Source organism: Cheilinus undulatus, linkage group 5 (genome assembly GCF_018320785.1).
Source record: "Cheilinus undulatus linkage group 5, ASM1832078v1, whole genome shotgun sequence".
Lineage (NCBI taxonomy): Eukaryota > Metazoa > Chordata > Actinopteri > Labriformes > Labridae > Cheilinus > Cheilinus undulatus.
Window position 1 is genome coordinate 48,300,519 of NC_054869.1, and position 21,867 is coordinate 48,322,385.

The 21,867-nt window shown below is 40.0% G+C and overlaps 4 protein-coding genes across 4 annotated transcripts in view; 1 reads left to right on the forward strand and 3 right to left on the reverse strand.

Annotated features, from left to right (window-relative positions):
* The window catches only part of dpp7 (dipeptidyl-peptidase 7), a 37,033-nt gene that overhangs the window by 10,605 nt on the left and 4,561 nt on the right, over nucleotides 1–21,867 (forward strand). Inside the window, exons 6-9 of the mRNA XM_041786976.1 lie at nucleotides 19,742–19,823; nucleotides 20,366–20,532; nucleotides 20,782–20,842; nucleotides 21,598–21,716. Coding sequence (XP_041642910.1) covers nucleotides 19,742–19,823; nucleotides 20,366–20,532; nucleotides 20,782–20,842; nucleotides 21,598–21,716 — 429 coding nt within the window. The remainder of the gene's footprint in view (nucleotides 1–19,741; nucleotides 19,824–20,365; nucleotides 20,533–20,781; nucleotides 20,843–21,597; nucleotides 21,717–21,867) is intronic.
* Nucleotides 2,550–4,890, reverse strand: LOC121509533 (tripartite motif-containing protein 16-like). Its single transcript, XM_041786973.1, has one exon. The coding sequence runs from the start codon at nucleotides 4,819–4,821 to the stop codon at nucleotides 3,217–3,219; it is 1,605 nt and encodes a 534-aa protein (XP_041642907.1). The 5' UTR covers nucleotides 4,822–4,890; the 3' UTR covers nucleotides 2,550–3,216.
* On the reverse strand, nucleotides 8,877–11,122 carry LOC121509536 (tripartite motif-containing protein 16-like). Its single transcript, XM_041786975.1, has one exon. It carries the CDS (start codon nucleotides 11,090–11,092, stop codon nucleotides 9,503–9,505), a length of 1,590 nt encoding a protein of 529 aa, XP_041642909.1. The 5' UTR covers nucleotides 11,093–11,122; the 3' UTR covers nucleotides 8,877–9,502.
* Nucleotides 16,564–18,240, reverse strand: LOC121509539 (tripartite motif-containing protein 16-like). Its single transcript, XM_041786979.1, has one exon. The coding sequence runs from the start codon at nucleotides 18,229–18,231 to the stop codon at nucleotides 16,564–16,566; it is 1,668 nt and encodes a 555-aa protein (XP_041642913.1). The 5' UTR covers nucleotides 18,232–18,240.

Below are 21,867 nucleotides of genomic sequence, written 5' to 3' on the forward strand. Positions count from 1 at the left end.
GTTAAAGATAAAACTGGTAAAATATCAAGCATAGAAAACTAAAGGCCTATTGCTCTAGCTGGTAAATTGTCTAAAGTGTTAGAACTTGTCCGTCGTTGATGGCTGCCTCCACTGTGGTGATTACCTCAGATATAGCTTTAGCACTGAGTCCATTTTACTATAGCTGGACCACATTCCTGTATGAGTTACAGAATAAAAACAACCCTAAAAGATTCTGATGTTGTGATTGGTATTTTCGCTCTTCTGCCGACCTGCTTTGGCATGAATGAGTGATAGTTACAGGGGAAAGGGTCACTTCTTGTGAATGCTTGTATACAATGCCTGCTAGTGAAGTGATTAGTGATTGGACTTAGCCAAGTTTTCCGTGACAAAAAAGATGTTTTCACTCTTCTCCTTCTCCTGCTCTGTTTCGGCTTGGGTTTGCGATCCTTATGGTGGAGTTTTCTGGTGTATCCAGGGACTGCAGTAGCGGTAGCCGTTAGCTCGGATGTAGCTGAAGGAAAGCAGCAGTTTAATTGGAACCAGGCTACATTTCTTCTTAAAAGTGAACAAAGAGACACACCAAAAACTGGACTTGGCACAGAAGTTGTTTTTGCATGTCTTCTGAGTGGTCTTGGCCTCAATTTTACATGAAGCTCAGCCATTAACAATCTAAGGCAGTAGTGGCCTACACAAGAGTAGCGCATGCACACTATGTCATTTGTCATTCTGATAGCCCGTTTGACAGACAGAACATTTCTCCAATCACCTTCTGTAGCTTTTCTGATAAGTCCTGCCTTTCCCAAACACTTTCTATGGGAGCATTCCCAGTTGATTGTGAAATATATTTAATTGATCTGGCGTGTCAGGTTAGCTGTTTCCTGCCAACAGGAATTTACATTTTAAACTTTAAGGGTCCTTCAATTCTCAACCCATAGACATTAGGGACGACACAATTGCACACCCTAAAATCTAATCACTCGGCCAGAACACACAATTCAGTCAGGCATTTCAACAGGCATCCCAGATAATTCCTGTCAGCTATATACTAGGTTTTTTATTTAACCTTTATTTACCCAGGTGAGTCCCATTGAGATCAACAATCTCTTTTTGAAGGGAGACCTGATCAAGAATGGCAGCAACACACAGTTTCATCAAACAATACACTCAGACTTATACAGTACACATAAAGTGATAAAGAACAACCATAAGTCATCAGTTAAAACAGTGACATTCAGACAGTTTGGATTCAAAAGTTTTCACAGCAGATTTAAGAACAAGTTTTGCAGTTTAAATTCAGACTGCAGATTGTTTCAATGAAAAGGTGCTGAAAAAAAACCTAAAAGCCTTCTTTCCCAATTCAGTTCGGACTCTGGGAACAACAAACTGCACAAAGTTCAATGATCTCAGGTTGTGTAATCTATCTTTTAAGATTAAAAAAAGAGGAGATAATCAGGAATTTTGCTGAGAACGGCTTTGTAAATAAACACGTACCAATGTCCAAGACGACGTGGACTTAAAGAAGTGCAACTGACTTTAGAGCAGCGATACTCAACATGTGGCTCTTTTGTGATGATTTGTGGCTCTTTTATGTCTTAATTTGAAATATTATTTCCACGGGAAACCTTAAAAAAGGGAAACTTTGACCTCAGAAACTATCCATTGCAAGTCACATTAATCAGTTTGTTTCCCACACTCCCATACAGTTGGCTTTAATTGTCAACCTTTATTTTTTGTCTGTTTATTTTCATTGTGTAATATGTATAACCTGTACATGTTTGTATATATGTATTTGTGTATATATTGTGTATATAGGTGCACATATTAACATTTCCACCACACCCAATCTGTAATATACCCAACCTGTACATAGCTGTTTGTAAATACTATTTGTAATTTGTAAGACAACGTTTTCATATTCCATTTTTTTCTATTTATTAGTGCTCTTTAAATACTACTTTTATTCGTACTCTACTTCTATTGTGTTTCTGTTGCCAAATGGCCTGTTTTGTCCTGCTTTGTCTTAGATACTTTTTGCTGCTGTAAATTGAAATTTCCCCTTCCGGTACTAATAAAGGAATACTTTATCTTATCTTATTGCCCTTATTTACATTTTTTTGCCACTTTTAATCTATAATTACTGCTTTAAGCCCACTTTTCTTACTTCTTTTTGCCAATTTTTGCCACTATTAGCCAGGTTTTTCCCCTATCGCCCCAGTTTTTGACCTTTTCATCCCACTGTTTGCTGTTTTTGCCACTTTTCACCCATTTAAGCTGCCTTTTGCCACTTTTTTCACATATTTTGCCACTCCTTGCAGCTTCTTGCCCATTCTCCCACCTTTTGCTGCCTGTGGCCCATTTAAGTCACTTTTCACTCAGTCTTTTGCCACTTTTTGACCATTTTTGCTACCTGTAACTCATTGTGTCACTTCTCACCGAAAATTTGCCACTTTTCTGCCCTTTTGCCATTTTCTCTCTACATTTATGTCACTTTTCGCCAAGTTTTTGGCATTTTATTCCTACTTTACCCATTTCACCCATTGTTGCCACTTTTTGACCATTTTGCCCCCTTTAACTTATTTTATTGCCACTTTTCACCATTTGGATTGTGGCTCTTGCAAAGGTATTTTTCAACAATTTGGCTCTTTGGTTTAGCAGGGTTGAGTAACGCTGTTTTAGAGTATAAAGTACAATGGTGAGTGAGAAAATTTGCAGTTTTAACCTAGTCTTGTAGAGTTTGCTCTTCACTAGAAGCATCTGCTGCTGTGAAAAGTGCCTCTCAAAAAAGAGATCTCATAAACCTTAGATCAAGAATTGTTGACTTGTATAAGACTGGAAGGGGTTACTGCATCATCTCAAAGACTTTAGGTATTCACAGGTCCACCCAAAGACAAAGTGTTCCCAAATGGAGACGATACAGTGCTGTGACTAATTTACCTGGAGCTGTGCACCCTGCCAGATTAACTCTATGGCACAACACAGGATGCTCAGAGGTTAAAAAAAAAGACCTTAGAGTAACAGCTTGAAGGAATCTTTGGATCAATTCAACATCTCTGTTTATGAGTCTAGCATATGCTATTGTCTTTTTTATGGGGAGCATAAATGAGCCTGAAGTAGGAAAGAAGAACAGTTGGTGAATGAGGTCCAATCAACTCTCAGCAACAAACATGAAGAAAAATTCAAGCTGAAGGATTCAAACACAGAAGTTAACACACTTTTCCTTTAAACAACTTCTGTCTACTTCAGCTTACACATCTCAGCAGTGGAATCAGAATAAATTCCAAGTCCAGCATGTAGAGGCTGAGTGAATTTGGTGTGGACTTTGTGGAGGAGAGTCATGGTTTCAGAGATGCTGTAGAAGGACAGAATACCTGCTCTGTGATCCAGGTACACTCCGACTCTGGAGGACCGAGGACCAGAGACATGGGTCAGGACAGTGTTGAACCAAAACTGATAACCAGTATCACAACAATATAACATCCAAGATTTGTCATTGGATCCAAATCCACATTGCATCGAGTCCCTTGTTCTGCTGATATTCTTGTATGTGACTGCTACATCAATTCTTCCTTTCCTTTCCACCTCCCAGTAACAACGTCCAGGCAGACTCTCTCGACTCAGGACTTGAGATACTCCAGTGAATCTGTGTGGGTGACTAGGATAAGACTGTTGTTGACTGGTCCATGTTGCTTTTATGTTTCCATCAGATAAAAACAGATGTTTGAATGCTGTGTTTGGATCCAGTGTGATGTCACATGAATATCTGATGAACTCCTCTCTGGTCTTGGGCTCTGGTTGTGGCAGTAAAACATCCACTTCAGTCCCTGTGAGTGAGATGTTTGTCCATGTCTCTGTCAGGACGTCCTGTAGTTTATCTCTGACTGCTGCCACAGCCGCTGTCACGTCTTCAAAGTACCTCAGAGGACGGATATGGATGCTGGATGAGCGTGTAGGTTGGCTGAGTGCTGACAGTGAGGGGCAGTCGTGTAGAAACTGGTTGTGGTCCTGTGTTTGTGACAGCATCTGCAGCTCGCCGTCTTTCCTCTTCAGCTCAGCGATCTCCTGCCTCAGCTTCTCCTCCAGCTCTTTCACTTGACTCACTTTACTTTCCTGCTGGGATCGGACCTGCTTGGTCACATCAGAGCATTGTTTCTCTATGAGACGGATTAGCTGGGTGAAGATCTTCTGGCTGTCCTCCACTGCTTTATCAGCAGCGCGATTGATGGCCTCTGCTTCCTGTTGAAGCAGCTTCACATCTTTCTCTCTGTCCTGGATTCTCTGCTGGATGTTTTGTCGACTCACCTCCAGCTCTCTCTGCCTCTCGGCCCTCTCTGCTGCAGCTGAGACTGTGTCATGGCCTTTATGGTCATCATGACGAGAGCAGACATTCTCCTGGAGCTTCTTGGACGGCTCCACCAGCTTGTGATTTTTAAATGTAGGTGATTCCAAATGAGGCTGAAGGTGATTCTGACAGTAAGAGGCCAGACATTGCAGACAGGACTTTTGGGCTTTCAGTTTCCTCCCGGTGCAAACATCACAGGCCACATCTTCAGCTCCAGCATAGCAGTGATCAGCAGGAGCAGCTTGGAGTCCGCTCTTCTTCAGCTCCTCCACTAAAACTGCTAACATGGTGTTTTTCAGCAGCACAGGCCTCGGTGTGAAGGTCTGCCTGCACTGAGGGCAGCTGTAGAGTTTCTTCTCATCCTCTGTATTCCAGTGGGTTTGAAGACACTTCATGCAGTAGCTGTGTCCACAGGAAACAGTCACCGGATCCTTCAGTAGATCCAGACAGATGGAACAAGAGAAAGTTTCCTTATCCAGCTGAATTCCTTTCTGTGCCATTTCAGCTCTCAGAGACAATGACCGTCTGAGTTTGACTTCCTGAGAAATGAAACTAGTTTGAGCTCTGATCTGCACAGCATATGTTTGTGAATGTCAGCTTCTGTTGGTCACACCCATCTTCAAGCTGTAGATCTTATTGGGAGAGAATGAGGAAGTGTTGAGTCAGAGTGGAGCTGGCTGTTAAAGAAAGGGGGGGAGGGGTAATGAAGCTCTGCCTCAGTCCAGGAATAGAAACAGCTCAGTGGAATTTGAACTTTGTTCCCTTTTTAACAATAACCCATCAGTCCGATGCTGCTCAACATCTGATAACATTTAAAGTTTAAATTGTAACACTTTCAAATCTTGCACTTAATATTCAAAATTCATTTTAAAAACTTCTATTTTGGGTTCCTGCATTACCTCAGGTATTTTAAGTTTTCAAAGGCACATAAACCCTTCATTTCCATAGTTTGTATTTTGTTACAGTGGCTCTTATGAGTGATAGGATGTGTAAAACCCCAATTCCTTTAAAGTTGGCATGTTATGAAAAATGTTAACAAAAAGAACAGAATACAGTGTTGTTCAAGTCCTTTTCAACTGATATCTGATTAAATACATCACAGGGACAAGAAATGTATTTTTCAAACTGTTAAAGTACAGATTGGGTGTGGTGGAGATATTTATATGTACACCTATATACACACATATACATACACAAATAAATATATACAAACATATGTACAGATTATACACATAAATATTAGATATTGCACTGATTACTTGGAGCAGTTTCTGATGTGGAGCCTAACAGCTGCAGGAAGGAAAGACCTGTGATACCTCTCCTTCACACACTTCGTGTGTATCATCCTGTCACTAAAGGAGCTCCTTAGAGCAGTGAGTGTGTGTTAGAGGGGGTGGGAGACTTTGCCCATTGTGGGGGACAGCTTGGCTGTCATCCTCCTCTCCCCCACCTCCTCCGCAGGTTCCAGAGGGCATCCCAGGACAGAGCTGGCCTTCTTTATAAGTTTGTCCAGCCTCTTCTGCTGTGATGCTGCTCCCCCACCAGACCATGCCATAGGAGATGGCCGAGGCCACAACAGAGCCATAGAAGGTCTTCAGGAGTGCCCCCCACACCCCAAAAGACCTCAGCCTCCTGAGCAGATAGAGTCTGCTCTATCCTTTTACATAAAGTGCAGTGGTGTTATGAGTCCAGTCCAGTTTGTTGTTCAGATTGGGGGGGGGCTGCCGACAAAAGTCTGAGAGTTAATCAGGAGATGGTTTCACTGGCACCACTCCACAAAGTCCCACATGAGTCCTCTGTACGACTGGTTGTCCCCATCAGTGACAAGGCTGACAATGGCAGAGTCGTCAGAGAACTTCTGCAGGTGGTAGGTGGGCTATCTTACATCAGTTGGCTTACATTGCTGCTGTTAATCAGCCAGGACACCCCGAGCATTAACAACCAGCTATGAGGAGGAGAGCTGGAGCCCTCATTATCAGTCCCAAGCGGTCCATGTCATTCTGCACAATATGGTTCTGTTTTTAATACAGTTCCACTTTATCAGAGAATTGGTCACAGGTAGATTTACCCACTCATTGAAGTCCTCTACAACTGTTCTCGGCGTAGACCTTTCGCTCCCTGCTTCTGTATCGATGTTTGAGCTGCTCAGCAGTGATGATGAAATCAAAATCCTCCCATACCACTGATGATATTAAGCCTTTGGTTGACCAGGAAACCCTCACTGTGGTTTAAATTCAGTTTTCCAAGAGGGTTCTAGTAAAGATTTCCCTGCATACTTTCCAGTAGCACTGAAGTCCCTCAGAGATAGGATTGGTTTGATGTCATTTGCGTAATCTTGTGAATGTCTATGCACCTTAATTAGCCATGTGCTTGCTGCATGTGTAGATAAACAACCCCATCACTGCACGGAAACTAGGTGTTGTAAGATTACTTTGAGTTTATATTAAAGGATTCGTGCGACATCTACGTAGGTAACAACATATAACATGTAAGTATTCATCATTTACTTATCCGGTCTTTGGCATATTTTCTGCCGGACATTTAAAGCCGGTAATATTTTTATCTGCCGGACATCTGCTCTTGAAACCGGACAAAGACCATTAAATTGCCAGTTAATAGAAACTCTGGGTTAGAATTACTATTCTTGACGGTGACCAAAGTCTTATTTCCTTGTCTTTTTTGTCCTTTATCTTGAGGAAGCAAAAATAATGCTGGTATTTCAAAGACAGAAATCTCACTCTCACAGTGATCAGCCATAGTTTGTGTGTGTTTCTTTGTGTGTCAGTTTGTATGTCTTTGCAGCAGCGGCACTCTGTCTGCCAGGATGCTATCATACTTACGTTGGTGACACGTCATCTGGTGAACCAGGTGTTTACTCACCTTTATCATTGAGTTGTTGGCTGTAAAAGTAACAGGTTATTTAAATTCTCTGTAATTTCAACAGCGTTAATTACTCTAAAGAGAAATGAGTTACACCACTAGTTACCATTTACAGTAACAGAGTTACTGTAATGTGTCACTTAGTAACCCGTTATTCCCAAATTCTTAAAATTCTGGGATATATTTATATTTTCTTTCTTTTGCAGTCTGTAAACAAGACTGAAGTAACTCTGCAATATAAAACTGCACATGATCAGGCTACTTGTTTAAAGCTTCAGCTGTAGGAATTGTATTTAAAGTCCATATGCTTTAAAGTGAAAATTACCCTTTAAAACCTGAGTTTCTGGAGTCTTTTCTTATTTTAACCATAAAAGGCCCAGAAAATGTCCTGTGAGTACATGCTTTTTGCCCATTTTTCCACAATACTTAGAACTTTTAATGTATGGCAGTTCTTTACATTTTACTGCATGTTGGGACTTCCAGTTTGTAGATGAGACTGTAGACAGCTAAAACGAGGAGCTCCTGGCCGAATAAGTTTAAAAAACAGAGAAAACCCTTATAATCATAACTCGATAACGGAAAAATAATTAATATGGATAAACACATTTTACTGCATGTTAAGAGTGTTTTAAGAGTTTTAAATGAAAAAACACAAAAAATGGGGGAACTTTATGCTAGAATCTTAGTGAGAAAAGGGGAAATTATAGTAATAACCACATGCTGGCTGTGAAGCACAGTTTCTCAGCTTTCAGAAACTGTTTGAATTTTTCTGATAACACAAACAGTCATGCAATTATGGTCATGCAAAGTGTGCTTCAACAGCGCGTCGTCAGCGATGCGCTAGGATGTCAAGGGTTAAGGTGTTAAAATGAGCCTTAAAAACACTAAAGTAGAATTAAAACACAAAAGAGGACACAAAAATAATAATTTCAAAGTGGTATAGAAAATGCAGAAATTGATTTCATTAGCTAAATAGATCAGAATGCAAGAAAATTTAAGTTTGGTACTTGAATATATTGTGGGAGAAGACCTCCAGACTCCCTTACCTGATGAGGCCAACTATGAAATTTCAAAATAAAATCATTTTAAAATATTTTAATGTATTGGCCAACAGGTTGGTGCAGATAAAACAGAAAAAATAGACTTTCTTACACAGTATCTATGCATTTGAACAATTATATCAGTAAAAAGGTTGTTTTTCTTTTCATTTACTTACAAATTTGTCTTAAGAATTGAATGAAAAATTCGTGAGAAAATAGCGATAATGACCTGGCCTGAACAAAATTGTAATACATATTTTTTCTATATCACCCACCCCTATTGAGCAGTGACAACTGCTGGAGAACAAGAATAAATTTACCAACAACCCAGATTATCATGTGAATGGATCCCTGTAAGCCAAGGCTCAGTGTAAAAAATGACAAAATTACATAAAAAAATTAAAACTGTTTTAAAGGCCATTATTTTCAGCCACCTTAGGTCTAATGAAGTTAACCATTATTTAACCCAGAGTGTTTCATACCAGGATTGTCCAACTGGGATATAAAGATCTTTTTACAAGGTAGTCCTGACTGAAACAGCAGCAGAAGACATTAGAACAGCAGACAGTAACCAGTTTTTAAAATTTATTTTATTTTTTTTTGTTTTTGTTTTTGTTTCTTTTAAACATTTTGAAGAAATTTAAAATACACAAGGTGATATTCAAGCAAAGAATAGTTACAATAATAAAAAATACAAATAAGGCATAGGTTCAGTGATAGTTTATTTGAATCAAGCCAATTATTGAGTTTCTTGAGTTCATCTACAATGATATCCAAAGGTTTTTATATTTTTTTTCTCACTGTTCTGTATCATGAGCAAATAGAAGTCGTGTCAGTAGACAGAACATTTACAAATATCATTAACATATAATATTTACAAAATGAAGCATAATGGCCCCAGCACTGAACCTGCAGCAGTTCTGAATGAACTTGATTGATATGAACATATTGAATTCCAATGGACTAAGTGAGCAACCAGCCAAGTGAGTGCTACTGCTCTTATTCCATATTTCTGACATTTTATTATTAATAATTGATGACCTACTGTGTCAGATTCATGCAGCATATTATTTTTGTGTAGTGTCTGATGTTATTTCCTCTACAAAATTCCATGAGAGCCATTGAAGATGTCGTGTTATTTCTAAATCTGTTTGGTTGTTGAATGAGGTCCAATCAGCTCTCAGCAACAAACATGAAGAAAAATCAAGCTGAAGGATTCAAACACAGAAGTTAGCCCACTTTTCATTTAAATGACTTCTGTCTACTTCAGCTTACACATCTCAGCAGTGGAATCAGAATAAATCCCAACTCCAGCATGTAGAGGCTGAGTGAATGTGGTGTGGACTCTGTGGAGGAGAGTCATGGTTTCAGAGATGCTGTAGAAGGACAGAATACCTGCTCTGTGATCCAAGTACACTCCCACTCTGGAGGACCGAGGACCAGAGACATGGGTCAGGACGTTGTTGTACCAAAAGTTATAACCATGACATTCTAACGCCCAAGATTTGTCATTGTATCCAAATCCACAGTTCCCTGTTCTGCTGATATTTTTGTATGCAACTGCTACATAAACATTTCCTCTCCACTCCACCTCCCAGTAACAACGTCCAGTCAGACTCTCTCGACTCAGGACCTGAGGCCATTCAGTGAATCTGTGTGGGTGACTAGTATAGGACTGTTGATGTCTGGTCCATGTAACTTTTCTGCTCCTATCAGATAATAACAGACGTTTTTGTGCTGTGTTTGGATCCAGTGTGATGTCACATGAATATCTGATGAACTCCTCTCTGGTCTTGGGCTCTGGTTGTGGCAGTAAAACATCTACTTCAGTCCCTGTGAGTGAGATGTTTGTCCATGTCTCTGTCAGGACGTCCTGTAGTTTATCTCTGACTGCTGACACAGCCGCTGTCACGTCTTCAAAGTACCTCAGGGGACGGATATGGATGCTGGATGAGCGTGTAGGTTGTCTGAGTGCTGACAGTGAGGGGTAGTCATATAGAAACTGGTTGTGATCCTGTGTTTGTGACAGCATCTGCAGCTCGCCGTCTTTCCTCTTCAGCTCAGCGATCTCCTGCCTCAGCTTCTCCTCCAGCTCTTTGACTTGACTCACTTGGCTTTCCTGCTGGGATCGGACCTGCTGGGTCACATCGGAGCGTTGTTCCTCCATTAGATGGATCAGCTGGGTGAAGATCTTCTGGCTGTCCTCCACTGCTTTATCAGCAGCGCGATTGATGGCCTCTGCTTCCTGTTGAAGCAGCTTCACATCTTTCTCTCTGTCCTGGATTCTCTGCTGGATGTTTTGTCGACTCACCTCCAGCTCTCTCTGCCTCTCGGCCCTCTCTGCTGCATCTGAGACCGTGTCATGGCCTTTATGCTGATCGAGATGAGAGCAGACGTTCTCCTGGAGCTTCTTGGACGGCTCCACCAGCTTGTGTTTCTTTAAATGAGCTGCTTGAAAATGAGGCTGAAGGTGATTTTGACAGTAAGAGGCCAGACATTGCAGACAGGACTTCTGGGCTCTCAGTTTCCTCCCGGTGCAGAAATCACAGGCCACATCTTCAGCTCCAGCATAGCAGTGATCAGCAGGAGCAGCTTGGAGTCCGCTCTTCTTCAGCTCCTCCACTAAAACTGCTAACATGGTGTTTTTCAGCAGGACAGGCCTCGGTCTGAAGGTCTGCCTGCACTGAGGGCAGCTGTAGAGTTTCTTCTCATCCTCTGTATTCCAGTGGGTTTGAAGACACTTCATGCAGTAGCTGTGTCCACAGGAAACAGTCACCGGATCCTTCAGTAGATCCAGACAGATGGAACAAGAGAAAGTTTCCTTATCCAGCTGAATTCCTTTCTGTGCCATTTCAGCTCTCAGAGACAATGACCGTCTGAGTTTGACTTCCTGAGAAATGATACTAGTTTGAGCTCTGATCTGTACAGCATGTGTTTGTGTTTGTGAACGTCAGCTCCTGTTGGTTACACTCATCTTCAAACTGTAGATCTGATGGGGAGAGAATGAGGAAATATTGAGTCAGAGAGGAGCTGGCTGTAACAGGAAGGGGGGAGGGATTATAAAGCTCTGCTTCATTCCAGGAAGAGGAGCCTCTCAGTGAAGTTTGAACTTTGTTTTCTTTTTAGCAATAATGCATCAGTCCAACGCTTCCAAGCATCTGAAAGAATTCGAAGCTTTAATTCTACAACTTAATAAGTTTTGCACTTAAACTAATTAATTAATTGAAAAAAGATCTTTTATGTTGAACTCCTGCATCACCTCAGATATTTTAAGTCTAAAAGCACATAAAGCCTTCATTTCCATCGTTGTTTTTATCTGTTTTGTTACAGCTGCTCCCATGAGTGATAGGATGTGTAAAACCCCAATTCCTTGAACGTTGGCATGTTATGTCAAATGTGAATAAAAACAGAATACAGTGTTGTCCAAATCCTTTTCAATTTCTAACCAATTCAATCCAGTACAGGGACAGGAAATGTATTGTTCCAACAGTTTTATTTTATTGATGGAAATATACACACACTTCTGCATCAGAAGTCATCGCATGTTGACATGGTACAAAAAAGTGCACATAATTACATGACTGTCATGATACCAGTCTAAACAACAACTATTTGAATGCCAGGATGCTATCGTGCTTATGTTGGCAGAAGACGTTGACGTCATCTGGTGAACCAGGTGTTTACAAACCTTTGTCACTGAGTTGTTGGCTGTAAAAGTAACCAGTGATTTAAATTCTCTGTAATTGTAACAGCATTAATAACTAAAAAAAGAAAGAAAGAAGAGTTGGTGTCAATCCCATTTCTACCCCTTAACCCTTTTCTTAGCCCTTCCCCTTGGTTTTTCGTGTTCACATCAGGTAAAAGGGGTATCCTAATTCTCTACTGAATCGAGGGCTAAGTGTAGGGGTGTTAGAAAATATTGAGACACTGAAATATTGCAGTATTTCATGGCACGATACTATCAAAATATTAAAATGCAACATAGACTTTTTATCAATTAATAATTTACTTTTTTGGTGCAGTACTTTTTGTGGTGTACTCTCACCCCCGACCACTGGTTGGCAGCAGGCATTTAACTCTTCCCTCTTCTCATCTGTTTAGACAACGAGATCACGTGAGCCTTCAGGTCTGAGTGCGACAGTTGCCCCCCAGCAGAACGGCTTCTGCTGCATTCATAGCAGATATGTGGACTTATGTTGGCTTCTAAAACATTTCAGACAGAACAAACTGCCACTCCAGGGTAAAATAGTCAGACAACACAATGAATCTGAACCAATGGGTTAGAAATGAAATGTCAAACAAAAATAAATTAAATTGCGCCGCTTACGGCGGTGATGACGTCATGTTTATAATGAACGAAACCTTTTAAAAAATGTTGGGACTATCTTGTTCTTACATATTTTACCTAAAAACAGGAGGCGATCCACATCTTCTGAATCAAGAACAGAGCGTTTTTTGTTCACTATCGTCCCAGCCATGGAGAAAATCCTCTCCGCCCTGATGGAGAGGCCCGGGATGCACAGGCACAGGAGTGGCAGCTGGGACAGGAGAGGATACCTGGACTGGAACGTGTTCCACCAATACAGTGGGTTACTGTTGGTGGGCATCGTGGTTTTACTCTCGTACATCGGCATCTATTGTATGGAGGACCAAACCTGCCAAAATTAAATATAAATAAATAGTAAAAAAGTAAAAGTAAAAAGTAAAAACAAAATTAAAAAATATAAAATTCAAAAATAAATACAAAAAATAAATATAAATGGAAATAATACAAAAATAAGATTCAAAAATTAACTATAAATAGATAAATAAAAGTTGAAATAAACAAAAATACATGGATAAATAGAATTAAATATCAATAAAAAAATAAAAGTGCTCTGCTCTCACATTTATTTATCTCATGCTGCAGACACCATCGGCATGAAATGCAGCGTGAAATGTAATGCAAATGAGGGGGCGGTCCTAAGTGTGTCTTGGGTTGAACTGTTTGCCTATTGGTTGATCAACACTTGAGTGCAGAGATTGACTAGGCATGCAGTTTCTCAGCTGCTCGCCTCCGGGCTGCAAAACACGGAAGGCTGCTCTGTGAGGAGCAGCAAAAACGGTAGAAAAAAAGACTATCTGCTTAAATCTGACATATTTGGTCTCAACGGAGATCCAGACTGTTTCCAAGTCTACGGATATTGATATCTGGCCACAAAATCAAGTTTCCTGAGGTTTATCTGGACCTGATATTAAGCACACAAAGGAGAACCTGAAGGCTCACATCAGTCTGGTCTATCCACGATGGATGTGAAACTAAATTAATGCTTAAGTTTTGTGAATACAAAGCCTTGGATAAGTTTGTTCTCTTCTGTAACTACTTATTAATATCTACTTCTTACTTTAGGTAACCTGTGAAAACATCGCTCTGTAGTTGTTGAACATGCTCAAACTTCAGACTATTTTAAAACAAGATCAGTCCACCCCGGATTTCTGACTTAAGCTTGATTTTAACACCAGCTGAACATTTACTTTATTTTTAATGCGGTGAATTCTCATAGTTCAGCTCTAAACTTTCATATTTTGTCGTATAAACTGTTATAGACAAAATATATTAACATATTAACGTACCATTACGACTCAAACCATCTCTGTACACATATTCTATCAGCTGAGGAGCTGTACTGACAGCTGTTAACATAATTAAAATGTAGTTTATTTTTTAAAAAAAGCACTTTCAGCTGAAATAAAACCGTTTAATGCTTATTTCCTAAGGATTACTGTCACTCATCCTTTCAATAACTCTGCGGCTGGACCAGCAGACTCGCGCTGACTGTGACTTCACATTCATGCTTTTACAGCCTGCCCACCAAGTGAGGGCACGGGTGTCTGTGGAAACGCAAACTATTTGGGGGTTTAGTGTACCAAACCATACCAAACTGTACTGAATCAAACCGGACCCCCTGATAGTGACTTTGTGTACTGTGGCGCACTCACACTAGGCCATCCGTACTGTGCCATATTCCTCTTGCTGTGGCAGTGGGCAGGCATGCCTAGTTGATCTCTGCACTCACATGTTGATCAACCAATAGGTGAACAGTTCAACCCGAGACACACCGCCCCCTCAGTTGCATTACATTTCATGCTGCATTTAATGCTGACAGTGTCTGCAGCATGAAATAGATAAATGTGAGAGCAGATCACTTTTAAAAATTTATTGATATTTAATTCTGTTAATAGATTTATTTTTGTATTTATTTCAACTTTTATTTATTTATTTATGTTTAATATTTGAATCTTATTTTTACTTTTGTATTTATTTTCACTTTATTTATTTGTTTATATATTTTTTATTTTTGTATTTATTTCCATTTATATTTTTTTTGTGTTTAAAAAAATTACTTTAATTTATTTATTTATATTTCTTATTTTTGTATTTATTTCCATGTATATTTATTTTTTGTATTTAATTTTTGAATTTTATTTTTGTTTTTATTTTTACTCTGATTTATTTATTTATTTATGTATATTTTTTACTTTTGTATTTATTATTTTATTTTATTTTTTTGTATTTAATTTTTGAATTTTTTATTTATTTATTTAAATTTTCACTGTTATTTATTTATTTGTTTGTTTGTTTTTAATTTTGGCAGGTTTGGTCCTCCATACTCTTGATACTCACTTGCCAAATCACCGCCAGCTTGTGCGTCACCTTGGCGATAAACATCCCCAAACATCCCCAATGGCGGCCATTGGTCCATCTGTGTTTTGGTGTGAAAACTTTATTGTTCATCCTTCAGGTGTCATGATGAAACATTGGTTCTTACACCTACATATGGGTGAAGCAGAGGCCGTAGAGAGACGACAGATTCTAGAGAACAATTATAAACAGCATTAATATTTTTAAAAAACACGTTCGAATTGTAACTTCAGCTTTCAAATATTAAAGATTTTTTAAATATTCAAATTATATTCAAACCACAAAATTCAATCCAACAGCCTTAGTAGGTCCTGATGTTAATAAGAGCGCTGCTTTGTGATCTCACTGAATACTTTTTCTGTTCTGACAGACGGACTGACAGGCTCACTGTAGAGTTGGAGACTGAAAATAGGAAGGGATCAGTAGAGGACAAGAGGTAAACAGTGCAAATGCTGCCTATCAAATTGTAGCTGAAAATACATGATTGTAAGAAAACCCTTGATAGGTAAGCCTAACTTATTAAAGTAATGATAAAGTACTGTAAATGTAGATAACTTTTCTTTGCATCCTACATAAAACGTGCAGTAATGTGCAATGATAAAAAAACAGCTTTATTTAACTAATGCGACTAACCAGAAATATGTTACATTGAGCTGTTAATAGGAGGCACCAGTGTATTCGGTAAAAGTGAAATTAAGTATAAACAGTGGGGGTAAATAGAAACTGAGCTGTATCTAAATGTGTACTAGAATGTTCTTTTTGTAAACAAATGATAGCACAAAAAATATTACAACAAAGTTTTGGTAACAGAAATGCAGAGAGAATGCAATGAGGCTGTTAGCACATGTAAGATGAATTTCAGGTCAACATTTTAATTTTTAGAGATTTTTTTATTTCAAATTTAGTAGCCATGGTTCATAAACTAGCATCAACATACAGCTTCAGAAAAAACCTAAGAGAGGAATCCTTAGATCCCCAAAATGTCTGTGCTGAGCCCTAATAGGCCCAATGATGCCATCCTAAACCCTATAGTCACCTCCCAACTGAAAAAATTCATTCAATAAATTTACATTTTGTTAAAAAAAAATCCATCCTAACATTGGTGAGCATAATTTCTTAATTTTTCTCTGAGCTGATGATGAGGTGCCAGGGTTTGGGGTGCAAGATCAGTCTCAACCGGTGCAACTCTGATCATCCTGCACTCCCTTATGTCATATGTCATTGAAAAGCAGTGAGAGATCTTATTGTGTGATTTTCAGACCGATTTGTGGTGTGGTGTGTGCATGTATAAATGTGGCATTTATCAGGTAACGGCAAAAACTCAACCAGGCAGGACTAAAGGTGGGGAAGGAGAGTTGAGTGGAGAGTCAGTGTTACAGGTGAATGAAGTGCAAACATGTTAGGAGTGACAAACCTTATTCTGCGATTGATACAACACTGATTTTTACCAAAAAGTTAAAAAAGAAGGGGGTGTCGAGTGGATCAGTTTATATACCCACCAATGTCTCAATCACACCTTCACACTTGGTAAGAACAGTTGGTGAATGAGGTCCAAGCTCTCACCAACCAACATGAAGAAAAATCAAGCTGAAGGATTCAAATACAGAAGTTAACCCACTTTTCCTTTAAATGACTTCTGTCTACTTCAGATTACACAGCTCAGCAGTGGAATCATAACCAACCGTAAGTCCAGCATGTAGGGGCTGAGTGAATGTGGTGTGGACTCTGTGGAGGAGAGACATGGTTTCAGAGATGCTGTAGAAAGACAGAATACCTGCTCTGTGATCCAGGTACGCTCCGACTCTGGAGGACCGAGGACCAGAGACAGGAGTCTCGACATTGTTGTACCAAAAGTTATAACCACTGTCATCACAATCTAATGCCCAAGATTTGTCATTGTACCCAAATCCACATTCATTCCCACTCCCTGTTCTGCTGATATTCTTGTATGCGACTGCTACAGAAATTTCTCCTCTCCACTCCACCTCCCAGTAACAACGTCCAGTCAGACTCTCCCGACTCAGGACCTGAAACCATCTCATAAATCTGTCTGGGTGACCAGGATAAGACTGTTGTTGTCTCATCCATCTAACTTGTCTGTTCCCATCAGATAATAACAGACGTGTTTGTGCTGTGTTTGGATCCAGTGTGATGTCACATGAATATCTGATGAACTCCTCTCTGGTCTTGGGCTCTGGTTGTGGCAGTAAAACATCCACTTCAGTCCCTGTGAGTGAGATGTTTGTCCATGTCTCTGTCAGGACGTCCTGTAGTTTATCTCTGACTGCTGCCACAGCCGCTGTCACGTCTTCAAAGTACCTCAGAGGACGGATATGGATGCTGGATGAGCGTGTAGGTTGGCTGAGTGCTGACAGTGAGGGGTAGTCGTGTAGAAACTGGTTGTGATCCTGTGTTTGTGACAGCATCTGCAGCTCGCCGTCTTTCCTCTTCAGCTCAGCGATCTCCTGCCTCAGCTTCTCCTCTAGCTCTTTGACTTGACTCACTTGGCTTTCCTGCTGGGATCTGACCTGCCCGGTCACATCCGAGTGTCGTTTCTCCATGAGACGGATCAGCTGGGTGAAGATCTTCTGGCTGTCCTCTACTGCTTTATCAGCGGAGCGATTGATGGCCTTTGCTTCCTGCTGAAGCAGCTTCACATCTTTCTCTCTGTCCTGGATTCTCTGCTGGATGTTTTGTCGACTCGCCTCCAGCTCTCTCTGCCTCTCGGCCCTCTCTGCTGCAGCTGAGACTGTGTCGTGGCCTTTATGCTCGTCCACAGAGCAAAGATAACAGATAGACTGCTGATCAGTGCGGCAGAATATCTTCATCACCTCATCATGACGAGAGCAGACGTTCTCCTGGAGCTTCTTGGACGGCTCCACCAGCTTGTGTTTCTTTAAAGGAGCTACTTCAAAATGAGGCTGAAGGTGATTCTGACAGTAAGAGGCCAGACATTGCAGACAGGACTTTTGGGCTTTCAGTTTCCTCCCGGTGCAAACATCACAGGCCACATCTTCAGCTCCAGCATAGCAGTGATCAGCAGGAGCAGCTTGGAGTCCGCTCTTCTTCAGCTCCTCCACTAAAACTGCTAACATGGTGTTTTTCAGCAGCACAGGCCTAGGTGTGAAGGTCTGCCTGCACTGAGGGCAGCTGTAGAGTTTCTTCTCATCCTCTGTATCCCAGTGGCTTTGAAGACACTTCATGCAGTAGCTGTGTCCACAGGAAACAGTCACCGGATCCTTCAGTAGATCCAGACAGACGGAACAAGACAAGGTTTCCTTCACCAGCTGAATTCCTTTCTGTGCCATTTCAGCTCTCAGAGACGACCGTCTGAGTTTGACTTCCCGAGAAAATAAACCAGTTTTAGCTCTGATCCACAGAACAGGTGTTTGTGTAAATGTCAGCTCCTGTTTGTCACACCCATCTTCAAACTGTAGATATGGTGGGGAGATAAAGAAGAAGGGCTGGGGGGATGTGGGGGGGATTATCAAGTTCAGCTTCATTCCATGAAGAGGAGCCCCTCAGCAAAGTTTGAACTTTGTTTCCTTTTTAACAGCAATGCCTCAGGTCAATGCTTCTCAACATCTGAAAATATTTGAAGTTTAATTTTTACAACTTCAGACTTTTTGCACTTAAAAATATTTTAATGTTGAGTTCCTGCATCACCTCGGATATTTCAAATACCTTCAAGCCACATAAATCCTTCATTTCCATAGTTGTCTGTTTTGTTACAGCGGCTCTCATGAGTGATAGGATGTGTAAAACCCCAGTTCCTTAAAAGTTGGCATGTTATGAAAAATGTTAATAAAAACAGAGTACAGTGTTGTCCAAATCCTTTTTAATTGTGATCCAATTAAATACAGCACAGGGACGAGATGGTTTTTGTTCAACTGATTTTTTTATTGTTGGAAATATGCACAGACTTTCTGAATTGGAAGTAATCATGCCTTCACATGGTACAAAACAACATGCTAATGTAAAAATGTTAACTTGTATGCCAGATTGAAAACCTGGTGTCGACGTAGCTTTGAAGTGTCACCTACAGCCTTTATTTCTCATGTATTATCTCAAAAAGCGCAGTGCTTCCTGCTTATGAGCGCAGCTAGTAAAAGGAGAGCCTTTTCAGAAGGATATTTCTATTTCCCCTTTTTCAAATAAATCTGCATCCTGGAAATGATTTAGCCTTTATGTCTCTCCTTAAACTTTCAACACGGACCTTCAGCCATAGACTTTCCTGTCTCCTTCATCAGCTGGGCACTGATGTGCAGCTTCTAAGATTGAAGCTTCCGTGTTAAGGTTAAAAAAGATAGTCATAACCACTTTCAAACACCGATAAATTTGATAAAGGGGAAATAGAAATATCACTCTGAAAAGGCTTCCTTTTTCTAGCTATGCTCATCAGCAGGAAGTGCTGTGCTTTATGAGAAAATCCATGAGAAACTAAAGGCAGAATTCTGCTCAATTTGGGTAAAATCTATGCTGCTCTGTCTAACAAGATGATCTTTGGCACATACTGAGTATGCTGCTTCAATTAGATGGTGATGTCTAGAAACATGAAGGATCTTTATTAAAGAGACTTAGTAATAAGTCAACTTCACTCATCATTACACAACCTTGCTATCTGAGTCTAAATCGGACCAACTTTTGATATCAGGACTGGATGAGTTCTTCTCTGTTTATGTGTCTTTGTCTCTTCTTTAACTTTGTACTCTTACATCAGCTGATGTTGTGCTTTATAAGGCAATATGGTGGGAAAATGTTGGGCTTTGTCAAGTATTATACAATTGAGGTAACTTTAAACTTCTTTCTCTTTTAAAGGATTTTGAAAAAGTTGCTCCTGAATGCACCAATGCAGTAAGAAGCGCTTTCCATCAGCTGAAAGAGTTGGCAGACAATCGAGGTAAATCTGTGTGATGTTGTCTTTAGGAAAAGAAAAAGGCCCCAGTTCTAGTTTCAATAAATACTGAAAGAGAATCACTTTTTATAACCCCTTATGTGTCGAGATTTTAACAGTCTCCTACACTGCATCTATTATTTTTCGATCTAAAACAGGAGCAGAAAAATTAAAAAAATAAACACATAATACACAGAGATGCTGATTTGTACAGGATTAGGATTACCTGTGCACCTCTGTGCTGAAATGCAGTAATTTGCCCTGAAATTTTACACCACAAATTACGGACATGGTCGATTATTATGGGATTAAAAACACAGATGTTCTGCATGATTATCACAAATTATCTGAGGTCACTTGGAAATACTAAAACTAAATACTAAAAAACTAAAATAAATATTTTGAAAAATAATCTAATACACTAAAAAGCTGTGTGTCAATCACTTTACAGAGAAAGACTGCATGAGAAGTGGGTATTATCAGTTGACATGTTGGCATTACCAGAGAGAGACGTTGTTTAAACCTTCTCTTGTTGTGTTTGTCACCAGTCTTCAGTCACATCCAGTCGGAGTTCCTGCTCTGTAAAGCTCCGACATCTGAACAGGACATCCGGCAGCTCTACATGATGCTGAGGAATGCCTTCACCCTTATGGCCATGCTGGATTACCCCTACAGCACGTACTTCATGGGCAAGATGCCGGCTAACCCTGTCAAGGTACATCACATGTTCCTTAACAGGCTTCTGATGTCTGCATCATGTCCAATTAGAGAGAACAGAAATGTAAAAATATTTTTAAAAATGTTAAAATTTCTACGAAAGAATATATGTATCTGCTGGGTATTTGATTATAAAAGATGAATCAGATTAAATACATGGACATAGAACAAATTGAATATAAATATAGAGCTCTGTTTAATAACCTGATGAGCAGTTTGATGAGCTCTTCATGTGTTTGCTTTTCAGGTGGCGTGTGAAACCATGCTGAGAGGACCTGACCTTCTAGCTAACCTCAGGAACACTGCAGGTACACAAACAATCAACAGTGGGTCTTATTTAGTTCTTGACATGCCTTATTGTTTCAGAGTGGGGATGTGATTCAGACACCAGAGGGCAGCAGTCAGCTAAGTGAATGATAAACTGCCTGTAAATGTTGGTGCGTGCTGTAAACAGAAACATGTGTGCTGGTTTGTGAAGCTGGGGTGCTGTGATGGTGTGATCTGGCTTCTTCATGGACTGATGACTGGGAGATGTTTTGTATTCTCCACTGAAGCAGTTAGGCAGAAGAGAACAGTCAGTGTCAAGAAATGATTTCAAATGACATGCTTGATTTTAAAATAACAGCTCTAATCTGGGACCTGACACTCTTAAAAATCCAAATCGACCTTTTTAAAACCTGAACTGAGAAAAATGAATCTCACCTTTGCACTACAATCAGTTATGAATTAGAGGTGTGTGAGATTTCTTGTTACAGTGGACCAGGAATGGAATTTCTGATTGATCTGTTTATTAAATTTTAAATGTTATGTGATAAAGAAGGTTTTTGGTCATAAATGCCCCAATTTGAGGATTTCCCTGCAAGAACTGCTGAAGGTTTTTCCACTAGTTACAGAATAATGAAACTTCACAGAACCTGTGAGACTTGATTGCAGTATTGAAAAGCTAAAACATCATTGATTCCCGAGTTTTGAAAAAAAACAGAATACTGGGTTTTTAAGCAACTATTATCTGTGAAAATTAATTCTTCTATTAAATTCTACTTCCAACATTTCCATCCTTCAGGAATCGTGTACAACACGACCGGGACGCTGACCTGTTTTGACCTGTACGGCCTCTTCATAGAGTGTGCTGATCCCACTGGCTGTGGACTCGGCTACGACAGCCTGGCCTGGGACTACCAGGTACTACAGCAGCACAGGATTTAGTGCATGTCTAAAATGTGTTTTCATGTCAACATGTGATCGCTACAGGCTGATATAAGGCAAGTCAGGTATTTTAACCAGGGTCACTGCAATGTGATCTGATTCTCCCATCCAAAGAACGTCCACTAAA

What these genes read in the sequence shown, in the direction of transcription:
- LOC121509533 (XM_041786973.1), bottom strand. Translation starts at nt 4,821, where the DNA reads ATGGCACAGAAAGGAATTCAGCTGGATAAGGAAACTTTCTCTTGTTCC.
- LOC121509539 (XM_041786979.1), bottom strand. Translation starts at nt 18,231, where the DNA reads ATGGCACAGAAAGGAATTCAGCTGGTGAAGGAAACCTTGTCTTGTTCC.
- LOC121509536 (XM_041786975.1), bottom strand. Translation starts at nt 11,092, where the DNA reads ATGGCACAGAAAGGAATTCAGCTGGATAAGGAAACTTTCTCTTGTTCC.